This window comes from Nematolebias whitei, chromosome 12 (genome assembly GCF_014905685.2).
Source record: "Nematolebias whitei isolate Nwh7 chromosome 12, NemWhi1, whole genome shotgun sequence".
In the NCBI taxonomy this organism is placed as follows: Eukaryota; Metazoa; Chordata; class Actinopteri; order Cyprinodontiformes; family Rivulidae; genus Nematolebias; species Nematolebias whitei.
Window position 1 is genome coordinate 17,051,506 of NC_056509.1, and position 13,366 is coordinate 17,064,871.

At 44.9% G+C, this 13,366-nt stretch overlaps 1 protein-coding gene across 1 annotated transcript in view; it reads left to right on the forward strand.

Annotated features, from left to right (window-relative positions):
• opn5 (opsin 5) overlaps nucleotides 1-13,366 on the forward strand; it is a 132,545-nt gene that overhangs the window by 45,634 nt on the left and 73,545 nt on the right. The window contains exon 2 of the mRNA XM_037686102.1: nucleotides 977-1,117. Within this exon, the coding sequence (XP_037542030.1) occupies nucleotides 991-1,117 (127 nt within the window). The 5' untranslated portion in view covers nucleotides 977-990. The remainder of the gene's footprint in view (nucleotides 1-976; nucleotides 1,118-13,366) is intronic.

The following is a 13,366-nucleotide window of genomic DNA, read 5'->3' on the forward strand; positions in this document are numbered from 1 at the left end:
TGTTATCACTACCTCCAGTGGTTACCTTGCCCATCGAAAAGCAGACAATATATATATATATATATATATATATACACACATACAGTATATATATACTGTATGTGTATATATATATTTTTTTTTAATTTTTAATTTTAATTTTTAATATATAGATTATATACTTCACATATTCAACATACCACACAGGTTGTGTGACAGGTTATTGCACTGGTAGTGACACTGAGGTTGAATTATTAGTTAATTATTGTCAGTTGTTCAGTGTTATTTATCAAGAGTTCTGTAATCTGACAGCTTGTGGATAACAACTGTCCTTTAGTCTTTTTGTACGTGATGACAGACTCCCGTAACATCTGCCTGAGTGTAGTAGATAGAAGAGTCCTTGTGCTGGGTGAGTGTGGTCCTTAATGATGCTTCATGCTTTACGCAGACATCGGCTGTGGTAGATGTCCTGGATGGTGTGGAGACTGCTACCAGTGATGTCCTCTGCTGTTTGCACCACACTCTGTAGAGCTTTCCATCTCTGTCTGGTGCAGTTACCATACCACCTTGTGATGCAGCCTGTCAGCAGTACAGTAGGGTAGGGGGCGTGGTTCAAAGAAAAAAAAAAAACTTTCTTGAGACTAAAACTACCATAAATTCCTTATTTCTTCACCAATCCAGAAAATCTCTGTGTCCATGTCTTATTTTATTTGCGCTCTATCCATTGCATGTAAAAACAATAATTCATGGACCGATTTATTTTTTTTTGTTGTCTTGTACCTATCTGTATTTTGTTACATTTTCCAATCTGATGTCTGTTTTTGACTGTTGGCTTTGGAGAACATTAAGACTGCAGGTCTGTCATACAAATTGTGAAAGCAATGTACGCAGCACTGCCAGTATTGTTGTGATGTTCGTTTACCTTCAAGTTTCTTTGTGTGTTGTTTTCAATGGGGAAGCTCCTCCATTGTCTCACATTACTTCCTTCATTTTACAGGATATTTTCCATTGATGGTAGTGATGGAAAACACCACACAGCCCTCCAACATCCCCCATTATCTCCTGCGTGGAGACCCGTTTGCTTCAAGACTGTCCAGAGAGGCGGACTTTGTTGCAGCCATCTACATCTGTATTATTGGTCAGTCTCCTACACAGATTAACCCTTCCCCTCCATTTGTGTCAGTCAGACGTAATACAGATTTTCCACAAAATGTTTATTGAACATCATGTTCTTCAGCCTCCTTCAGTTTTTTTTTTTTTTTAAACTACACGTGTTGTTTGGGCGGAGAGAGAGAAATCAGCCATAGAAAAATTCATAGAAATGGCATTTTTTGAGTCCATCTCATAAAATAAAGCATTCCTTTTTTTTTTTTCTTCAATCTGATGAGTTTGAATGTTTCTACATTTTTTTGTTTGTTTTGGTTTTTGAATGTCCAGAGGACCAGACAACTTTTTTAGATCAACTCAATATACCTGTTTTGACAAACTTCATGTTTTTTGCACTCATACTGAAACTCATTACTCCTTGTTTCCACCCATTTCCTGGATATCCCAATGGCAGACCAGTAAAACTCTTGTGATTTGCATCACTCCCTTTTACAAACATGAGCTTTTCAAAATAAAACAAAATATGCGGCAATATTGCTGGGGCAATACTTTGGGGGCCAAGATGTGGTAGAGGTAGGGCAGCTGACCTGGGACCAGATGGTCACAGTTCGACTCCCAGCCATTCCCATATGTTGTGGTGTCTCTTACCAATACACCTAATCCCTAATTGCTCCACGGGCTCTTACATAGCTGCCCACTGCTCCACCTGGGTGTATCTCAGGTGTGATGGGTTAAATGCAGAGAACTGAGGTTCAGGGTTTCAGGGTCCTGGGTGGAGTGTGGTGGCAGTGGATTCATAATAATATAATAATAATAATTCAGAAGGACTCCTATGTTCAAGTCTTTGTGGACTTGGCGTCTGCCTTCAGTACCATGATCCCCCAAACCCTGATGGACAAACTATTCACACTAGGACTCCCCTCCATTTGCAGCTGGGTTCTAGACTTCTTAATAAACAGACTTCAGTAAGTGAGGATCCACAACTTCTCCTCCACCATAACCCTCAGCACTGGCTCTCCTCAGGGATGTGTGTTGAGCACTCACCTGTTCGCTCTGCTCATGTATGATTGTGCAGTTACTCATCCAGGCTGTGATATTGTAAAGTTTGCAGATGATTCAGCGGTGGTGGGATGCATCACAAACAATGATGAGTCCAGCTACAGGCAAGAGGTGGAACACCTGGAGAGCTGGTGCAAAGACAATAATCTTCACATCAATGTGAAGAAGACAAAGGAGATGATTGTGGACTTCAGAAGGAACAAACACACCTATCCCCCCCACCCACACACACACCCCAAACATAGGATGATCTGCAGTGGAAGTGGTCTCCAGCTACAAGTACTTGGGTCTACACATGAATGACAACCTCAGCTGGAGCAACAACACCACCAGCCTGATCAAGAAAGCTCATCAGAGACTCTACTTCCTCAGACGGCTGAGACGAGCTGGTCTGGGAAGCTCAGTCCTCACCTCCTTCTACAGGTGTGCAGTGGAGAGCATCCTGTGCTCCAGCATCAACGTGTGGCATGGAGGCTGCACAGCTACAGAAAGAAAAGCTTTGCAGAGAGTGGTGAAGGCTGCACAGAAGTCTGATGGAGTCAGTCTCCCCACCATCACAGACATCTACACCTCCAGATGCAGGAAGAGGACCACCTGCGTCAAGAAGGACCCCACTCACCCAGCACACACACTTTTTGCCCCGCTCCCCTCAGGTAGGAGGTTAAGGAGCATTAAGTGTAGAACTACTAGACTGAGGAACAGCTTCTACCCTGAAGTTGTTAAACTCATGAATCTCTAATCAGAATAATTACTGTGAAAAATCACATCATGTTGCTGCTGATCTGTTTCATGTTGCTGCTGATCTGTTTCATGCTGCTGCTGATGTGTTTCATGTTGCTGTGTTCATCAGTGCTCATCTGCTCACACAGACTCATGTGCGTGCTGCTGTTCAGCGTATTGTTTTTATGCTATTTTATGCTACTAGTGCTTAGTGTATTTTTATTAATATTTTTCTTAGTTCATATCTTAGATCTTATTATGGTTTTTCTTTTACATTTTATTGTTGGATCTAACTGGGACCCTGTGTACACAATTTAATTCCACCTCATGTACCACATGTGGTGCGAAAGACAAAGAATCTTGAATCCTTGAATAATGTGTGGCCCACAGGAATCAGCTTGGCTCGGTCAACAAAGAGATAGAGCAGGAATGGTCACATAGACCTGATACCTGGTCCTTGGCCCCTTCATGCCCACATATAGCAGTAATGTCATGTTAATATGGCATGATTGTGTATCATGTAGCTTCATCCTGACATATTATATCCCCTCTTCTAGGAGGAGCTGGAGAGTGTCACTGGGCAGAGGGTAGTCAGGCTCATCCTGGACCTGTGGCCTCTGCGACCCGACCACAGATAAGCTGTAGACGATGAATTTAAAAAGTGGTCCAAATATACTTCACTTCATTTCTAAAGTGCACTCCTGTAGATTAAATCATAAATGTAACGGAAGCTGCTGGGCAACAAATACTGTAGAGATTTACAAGATGTGCACAGAAATAGTTATATTCTATTAGAATGTCAGAAAGGAGCGACCCAACTCAAATGGAAAAAGTTCAAAGTTTGAATAGAGGGCAGTGCACATGTAGGTTTGAACTTTTTCCTAAAAACGGACATTACTTCTTCACCATGTCCTCCACAAGTCCTTGGTGCATCAAATTATGAACACTCACCAACATGGTGGTAAAAAATGTCTTTTAACATTAACTTCTTGTTTTCTAGTGATCTGAGTCCCATTTTCATTAGGACTAAATCCATCAGCAACAGAAGTGCACAACCCAGCGCCTGTAAACTCCAGGGATTAGTTTTTTATTTTACTTTTTTATTTACTTACCATGTCCTGGATGTCTGAAAATCTACTCCAACATAATGTCCTTAATCTTACTGTCTGGGAATCATCAGTCCATCACTCTTCTAGACACAGTGGTTGATCCTCTAAATGGGGTCAGATTTCCCAGAGTTTTTAAAATCCATAGTCAGAACTAGATGTAACATTTTATCACTTAAATAAACCATCTTGAGCTTTTTGACAACTGTCATGGGGCGAAGTGGGGAAATTAAAAATGCCCTCTGTCTGTCCGTGCATGTTCTAAGCATGTAACTTGAAAAATAAGTGAGGTACTCACTTCGAATTTAGTGTGTGGCTACATCTAGCATTAAAAAAAAATTAATATTAGGGCATTAACAGAGTATTCGAGTAATCTACACATCGATTGCTAGGACATCTATCGAGGTTAAAAATGTAACGTTGAGTATCCGTAGTGACGTCATATTATGTGACCACCGTGTGACCGTAGGGGGCAGTGTTGCACTGTTGCAGGTCACAGAGTATGGTGTAACACCGGGTCCATTCCACTGAACCAGAACCAGCTTCCTCTGACCTTGTTTCACAAACAAAAAGCAAAAAATATTAATCTCAAAACCTATTTAAAAAAAATCTATAAACATATTAATCTCTAAAACTAAATTTAATGTGCACCACAGCTGGCGGTGGTGCGGGGTGGTTGACCCCCCCACACAAACACACGTTTTAAGTTTCTGTTTTTGACGTTTCTTCACGTTTGCAGTTTAATAATAATAACTAATAGTTTAGTTTTTCCTGTGACTTATTTGCAGTATGATAAATGGTAGGAGCATAATATACGCTCCCAATGTTTTGTTGGTCTTTGTTTTGTAAATAATTACATTTTTTTGCGGTTTTATTTATTTTTGTATCTTGAGATCTATGACGTCATCAAATACTCGAGTTCTACTCGGGTTTTATTATGTTAATGTGGAGTTTAAAAATTATATACTCGTTCAACTCTTAGTTCATATCAAAAATTGGGCTTCCAGGTCAAAACCTAAGATGGCCATCACAATGGTGTCAGAAGCCTTTGTAATGTGGGGGGTCTGGGGATCCTCCCACACACAAAATTTGAATAAAGTAGATGCCATTTCCAGCATTCTGGTGTATTTTAACAGGTTGTTAAACATCTACGTTTATCTACCCCCACCCCCAATTGACAACTGTCAACATTAACATAGCACTAAGCTAGCATGCAACACAGAGGTGTCTCATCCCTCCTTCCCCTGCCCCGTTGACAAAAAACCCTGAAGAGATGAGCGCCCTGCCAAGACAAGTGACAGAGAAGAAACTATGAGGTGTAGTGAGTGGTTGTTGGTAACCAGTAAAACCCGGAGTAGACTTTTAGTTGTTTGAGTATTCTCCTATTAATCAAGTGCAATGGGTTTGTTCATGAAGAAATAGAAACAGCATTGGTTAAAATCATGGTAAATGCGGAGGGGTCCAAATGAACATTTTTTAAATGTGAGGGTGACACATCCTTTTCACATATCATTGCTGCGAAGCCTATGACCACAATATATATGTAAACCTTGTGAGCTGCATTACTTAAAAAATAAGCAACAGTCAAACTTCCTTTTTGATGTGTGGCTGCCTCGGACAAGAAAAGAAAAAAAACCCCAGAAAACGTCTACCTCAGTTCTTCTCCACAGTGTAACTCCTCTCTGCTTGAATATCTTGCATCAAAAACACTAAGTTCTATTTCGTATAGGCTTCGCCCTTTAAGGCTATCACTAGTGGGTTTATCCATACGTGCGCAGCGCAGCACTGAAAACTTTAGTCCACGCCCACCTACTGTGTGGGCCTCATCCCTGGTCCGTATAAATTATGGTGAGACCGGGTAATCGGCTCCCATTCTTTCTTCAGCCAGCTAGCTAGCACTGTCAGAATAACGAAGAAGGAAAAGTTGACCAGCTTTGACCGGCACAACCTTTGCTAAGGATGCCTGGGTCTCCGCCACGCCAACCTCCTGCCGTCCCGGTGAGCTCTTCCTCCCCCAGGAGAAGCAGACAAACAGCCTTGTTCAAGGTAAGCGCCGGGGAGTGCTTTTCTGTGGCGGGCCGCTGCCCGCTGGACGACGCCATCACCATTTCTAATGTTGTTTTCCTCACGGTAATTCTAATGATTTCCTCAAAAAAGGCGATGTTAGCAGTAGCCCCGCTGAATGTTTTTCCGTGGAGGGGCGCTACTCGTTGGATAACGCCACAGCCTTTTCTAATGTGTTTTTTTTCTCACAGTGAATCGTATGATTCCCTTGAAAAAAGCGCTGTTAGCAGCAGCTCAGCAGAGTGTTTTTTTCTGTGGCGGGATGCTATGAGCGGGACAACGCCACCGCCTTTTTTGATGCAGAGTCACGCAGTGAATCGAATGATTCCTCCGAGAAAGGCAATGCGGAGCTGCCCCTTCCTTCCTGGAGAGCGTAGTGACGGAAGATGAGTGGCCGAGTGGATGCTCAGCCACCTCGGATCTTCCCACGTTGGCGACCACACCGCTCCCAGCCATCGGCGCCCTCCTCTCGGAGCTGCCCGGCATAATCCAGGAGTATGTTAACACAAGGGACTTTTCGTCCCTCACCTCCCTCCGCCCTGATCGGATGATCTGGCGGCAAGGTTGGCTCCGCCCCAGCTCATAGCCCTGACCCCATCTGGCCTCGCTGTCCAGCTGTGATGTCACACTGGAATGAGGCTGCAGCTGGGCCCGGCAAGCTGAAGACACCCCCCAGAGCCAAGCCTGGCGGTGGCACTTGGGGCAAAAGCTTCCAGGATGGACCAGCAACCTGTCCCTCCAGGGAAGCATGACCAGATGGTGACAAGATCTCCAACCAAGCTCACCAGTGCTCATTCCAGACAGCCACAGCGAACAACAACGTCGCCCTGCTGGCCTACAGCATCTCCAAGAGGCTGGACGAAGCAGACCTGCTGGAGGAGACAAAGAGCTCTCTCTGTAAAGCTGCTGATGTCATCTTAAACATGTGCCACCTCTGCGGTCTGCCTGTCCTGCATCGCCGCCTGGATGACCATGATCCAGAGGACCACTTGGCTCCGCCTCTTGCCATTCTTGTCCGAGAGGCTGCAGAAGACCCGCTGGAGGGCCCCATCACCCCAGAGGTGCTGTTCGGGGCCGACTTCAGGACCATCCTTGAAAAATCGCAGAGGTCCGAGGAGGTCTCAGAGACAATACACCATCTGGTGACGTCACAGTCCTCTGCCCACCCCTCAGGATGCTGGAGGGACCGCCTTGGCCAGCAACAGCAGCAGAAGCACATCACAGCTGCGGCAGTGACTTCACGCTCCGCTCCTCCGCTAGCCCTCTCCACCAGGTAACAGATCCTTGAGGGGAAGGTATGTGTTTTTTGATGATGTATGTTTTTGATATAAAACAGAAACACCTCTGAAAGTAAAGTTTTTCATTTGAGACTGTCAGATCAGCTGATCTCACAGCTGCCTCTCTTCACACATTCCCCACACAGAACGAGCCAGTAACCTCTAAACAGTGTTTTAAATGGCACTGCAGTTCAGTAAATATCACAAAACACTCTTCTGCCACGTCAGCTAAATTAATGCTTTTTCTGCATACCGAGTCTGGTAAAATCCCTCGTTTTTCAGTCAGAGCCCATTTTTAATTTCTGCCCACTCACAGCGCAGAGGGAGTAAACGTGTTTCTCCACGACAGCTGCAGCCTCCACCGAAACGGCGTCTCACTCAGAAAGCGCTCACGCCTCCTCTCAGTGCGGGCCGGCTCACCTCAGCTCTATGTGACACTGCAGCCTGGTCTCAGCACAGAGGCACACATTCAGCCCTTTTTTCTGTCGGAGCCCTCCTTGGGTTCCCCCCGGAGAATCTCCGGAGCGTGTGATGGCAATAAGGATTTTTAGTCTGGTTGACGTTCATGAGAAATATGACACAACACAAATGCGTGCCCGCTCTCCGAGCATTATTCAGAGTGGCAGCGAGTGTGTTCCCTGGACAGATGGACGGACCGTCTGATCAGAAGGGGTTACACGCTGCAGTTCGCAGCTCAACCCCCACCGTTCAGAGGGATTATAGAGACGGTTCTGTCTTCTCCAGAACAAAGCTTGTCTCTCCAGTCAGAAGTTCAGGAATTTCTGATGAAAAACGTGATTTCCAGAGTTCCCAACGGAGAGGAAAATGTTTTTTTTTTTCCTCCCACTACTTCCTGGTTCTGATAAAAAATCGGAGGGATGAGACCCATTTTCGACCTGTTCATGTTCAGTAATTCAATCATGGGGAGACAATTCCAAATGCTGACAAACAACTGCTGGAGAACTTCACCAGAACAACTGGTTTTCATCTCCATAGATCTGAAGAGTGCATATTTTCACATTTCCATCATTCTGAAACACCCCACGCACGTTCTCGAAAGACGGCTCTGCAGTCGTTACACATGGCAGGAATGAGAATTCTTTTTATCTGGACGATCTGCTCTTATTAGCTCGGTCCAGTTAGAAAGCTGTCGCACAGACCAAAACGCTAGTGTTACATCTGCTAAAACTGGGGTTTTTATAAACTGGGAAAAACTTCCGTTCGTCCGTCCTAGATGATTGTTTATCTGGAAGTGGAGCTAAACTCAACTACAATGAGAGCCCATTTATCACAGCTGAAAGTCGAAGCTCTAGCAGCTCAGCTCCGCCGTGTCAAACCCAGCTCCACCGTGTCAAACCCTGCAGCATAGTGACAGTTCTGCCTGTCATACGACTCCTGGGACGATGTCAGCAGCCTACATCGTGGTTCCGCTGGGCCTACTTCACATGAGACGCCTTCAGAGATGGTTCGCCCTCCTGCAAATAGATTCTGTGCGCCAGAAGAGGTGGATTATCTTTGTGCCACCCTCCGTGAGAACCATTATGAATCACTGGGAAACCCCTCATTCTGTCAGAGGGAGTTCCCATCAGCAGACCTACGTCACATGTCTCAGTTTTCACAGACGCGTTCCTATCAAGCTGGGAGGAATGTGTCTGTCCCAAGCAGTGGGATCACAGTGGCTGGACCACATGTCGCTTCACATAAATGTGCTAGAATGTTTTCACGGTCTGAAACGTGACTTAGCATTTTGCCCCTGCTGCGGGATCAGCATTTTCTGATCCACACCGACAAGGTGACGGCAGTTTACATAAACCGTCAGGGAGACCTGCGCTCAGCCCAACTGTTACACATCGCGAAACAGCTGTTGTGTTGGGCAGACAAAAACCTGCTCTCCATCAGAGCAGTGTACATTCCCAGCGTCCTGAACAGGCGAGCGGACATCATGTCGAGGGTTGATCCCCGCCACAGAGACTGGAGCCTCCATCCTGAGCTGATTTCTCGGATTTGGAGCAGGTTTGGCCGAGCAGCAGTGGATCTGTCCACCACACAGGAGAACGCCCAGTGTCAATTATGGTTCTCACTAAGCACACAAGATGACCCACTGTTAGGAGTGGACACCTTCGCTCACAGCCCATGGACAAAAATGCTCCTTCATGCGTTCCCTCCAGTCCTGCCGATATCACAGACCCTGGACCGGGTCCGGGAGGAAGAACCGTCAGTCATCCTCATAGCTCCTGAACGCATATGCGCTCCGTGGTTCCCGAATCTGCAGTGATTGATATCAGGTCGGCCGTAGAAACCGCAGTGGGGGGGCACTCTCCTCTAGGCAGGAAGAGTGATCAGGAGTTACCCAGAAATAGGTCAGCACCTTTGCGTCTGTCCGCTGAACAGATCCATTTAGAAAAGATGGGCCTCTCAGAGGATGTGGTGCGTACGTTCAGGGCGCACAAGCTGCTTCCACCACAACGCTGTACACATCAAGTGGACAGTTTTTCAGCGCTGGTGCACGGAGAAAGGTGTAGAGGCCATCTCATGTCCACTAGGTGGCATGCTGTCCTTTCTGCAGCAGCGGATGGACAGAGATCGAGCGTTCAGCACATGCTGCAGCTATTTCTTCCTGTTACGAGGGCTTCTGTGACAAAACAGTTCTTAATCACCCGTTGATGAAGCATTTCCTGAAAGGTATATGGAGACACAGAATGGTGTCACGTCCACTAGCTCCACAGTGAGACCTAATGATGGGCCTGCACGCTCTGATCAAAGCTCCTTCTGAGCCTTTAGATCAGGTTTTACTTAAATTTCTGTCATTTAAAACAGCCCTGCTGTTAGTTCTGACGTCAGCAAAGAGAGTGAGTGATTATCTGTGCTCTCTGTTGCTCCCTCATGTCTCAGAATTCAAGCTGACGGCAGTTCAGCTGTACTGCTTCTTAACCCTGCTCTGAAAAGCATCACAAGCCCATTCAGATCGAGAGTGATAACCTTGGATGGGTTTTATCCTCTTCCTCATATTTCTGAGGAGGAAGCAACATTTCACCTCCTTCTGTCTCATGCACGCATTTTTCATGTTACATGGCGCACATGGCCACACTGTGCCGCTTTCAGTGTATGTTTGTGCATTACTGGGACAGCTCTTCAGGACGTTATCTATCCACCCAACGCCTCTCACACTGGTTGTGTGAGGCTATTTCTGAAGCTTACAGTTCATCTGGACCGAATCCTCCAGAGAATCTCAGCGCATTCCACCAGAGGGTTTTCATCCTCCATGGCTCTGCTGCATCCCCCAACAGCTTACGCCAAAGTGGAACAAACCAGTTCTGCTTGTGATAAAATGGTCTCTTTGGTATGCCCCTCCTCCATTGCCGGCCCTCTTCCTTATTGACAGTCTTGTCAAACTGGTTGTAAATAACAAAGTCCATGCTCAATAATCCAGGTATAAAATTTGTAGGTATTTATTTGTTGTTTACAACCAGTTTGACAAGACTGTCAACAAGGAAGAGGGCCGGCAATGGAGGAGTGGCGTACCAAAAAGATCTTGACTTTGATGGACCGAAAAACAAATGAGGTCAGGCAGGAATCCCTGTGGACTATGATGTTTGCAGATGACATTGTGATCTGTGGTGAGAACAGGGAACAGGTGGAAGAGAACTTGGAGAGGTGGCGGTATGCACTTGAAAGAAGAGGAATGAAAGTCAGCCATAGTAAGACAGAGTACGTGTGTGAATGAGAGGGAGGCCGGTGGAAGAGTGAGGCTACAAGGAGCAGAGGTCACAAAGGTACAGGACTTCAAGTACTTGGGATCCACTGTCCAGGAAAATGGTGAGTGTGATAAAGAGGTGAAAAGGAGAGTCCAGGCAGGATGGAGTGAATGGACAAAAGTTTTAGGAGTGATTTGTGATAAAAGAGTGGCAGCAAAGGTCAAAGGAAAAGTTTACAAGACAGTGGTGAGACCAGCTATGTTGTATGGTCTGGAGACAGAGACATGGACAAAAAGACAGGAGACAGAACTGGAAGTAGCAGAAATGAAGATGTTGAGGTTCTCCTTAGGAGTGACAAGAATGAATAAGATTAGGAATGAGATCATCAGAGGTACAGCACAGGTTGAACAACTGGGAGATAAAGTTAGAGAGACCAGACTGAGATGGTTTGGACATGTCCAGAGGAGGGACAGTGGGTATATTGGTAGAAGGATGTTAGAAATGCAGCTGCCAGGAAAAAGACAAAGAGGAGATATGTGGATGCAGTTAGAGAAGACATGGAAGTAGTTGGAGTGAGGACAGAGGATGCAGAGGACAGAGTGAGATCATCATCATCATTATCATCATCAACTTTATTTATAAAGCGCTTTAACACAGCCACAGCTGAAACAAAGTACTGAACATCAGTTAAAAGCAAGATAAAAGAAAGCATAAAAACAAAGCTACAAAGCCAAGCACACGATGAACTAAAAACTCAATTAAAAACACTATAAAACAGATAAAATCAATACCAATAAAAATGAAGTAAAATCAAGTTTCAGTTGGGTTGAAGGCCAATGAGTAGAGATGAGTTTTCAGACGGGTTTTAAACATGGACAGCGAGGGGCCTGTCGAATGTGCAAAGGCAGAGCATTCCATAACTTAGGGGCACTAATAGAGAAGGCCCTGTCTCCTCGAAGCTTCCTCTTACACTTGGAAATGACCAGAAGCAGCTGGTCAGCGGACCTGAGTGACCGAGGTGGAGTGTAGTGGTGGAGAAGCTCTGTTAAAGGGGGGGGGGGGGGGCTGTCTAAAACCTTGAAAAAAAATTTTTTTTAAATGAACTCTAAACAGTGGACTGGAATAATAGAAGAAATCTACATTATGGAAAAACTGACACATCGTTTGTGACTTCAGCAAACACAAATGGAAGAAAAGTGGATGAAATGGACAACATTCAGGACTAAAGAGAGCGACAAAAACTAAAGAAAGAACTGGACAAACTAGGTGGGATAAAGGTCAAATAGAGGAATAACTCCCAAGCAAAAGGTTTTTTTTTTAAGTTTTATGTTATGTTATGTTGAAAGTGAAGTGTTCATGCACATTGTATATGTAAACAATTATGAAAAATACCAATAAACAGTTAAATGACAAAAAAAAAGAACTCTAAAATACATGGGCAGCCAGTGGAGAGAAGCCAGGACAGGTGTGATGTGCTCTCTTTGGCGTGTTCCTGTTAACAGACATGCAGCAGCATTTTGTACCAGCTGCAGACGTGCAAGTGAGGACTGGCTGAATCAGAGATAGAGGGAATTACAGTAATCCAGCCGTGATGAAATGAAGGCATGGATTACTGTTTCAAATTGTTGCCTTGAAAGAATATATTTTACCTTTGCCAATTTTCTTAAATGATAAAAACCAGACTTGACTGTGGCCCTTATTTGACTGTCGAGTGTAAAATCACTGTCCATCTTAAAACCAAGATTTGTAACTGTAGACTTAGGTACATCATTAGGGGGTCTAAGTCAACTGGAGGGCTCGAACAAGCTCTACTAGGTCCAAAAACAAGCACCTCTGTCTTTATTTCATTAAAATGCAGGAAGTTTAGGGCCATCCAAACTTTAAGATCCTCGAGACACGATAAAAGTGGTTTAATGGACCAGGCATCAACTCACCTCAAAGGCACATAGATTGGCAATACCATACCATACCATTTTATTTATAGAGCGCTTCAAACAGCGACAAGGCCAACCAAAGTGCTGTACAGACGGAACAACAGGTAACACACAAAGCAATATACAAAATGAAGTAAATCAGAATATAGACATAAAAACGATGCAGATAATGATGACAAACCAGTGTGGAGCATACAGGTTCAAAACACAGATCATCTGGTGTTGAAAGCTACTGAATAGTAGTGGGTTTTTAAATGGGACTTGAAAACCGAGAGGGAGGGGGCCTGTCTGACAAGCAGAGGTAACTCATTCCAGAGTCTTGATCCTGCTACACAGAAGGCCCTGTCACCTCTGCGCTTAAGACGAGTTCCTGGAACTGTGAGGAGCAACTGGTCCGCTGACCTCAGGGAACGTAGTGGGACATA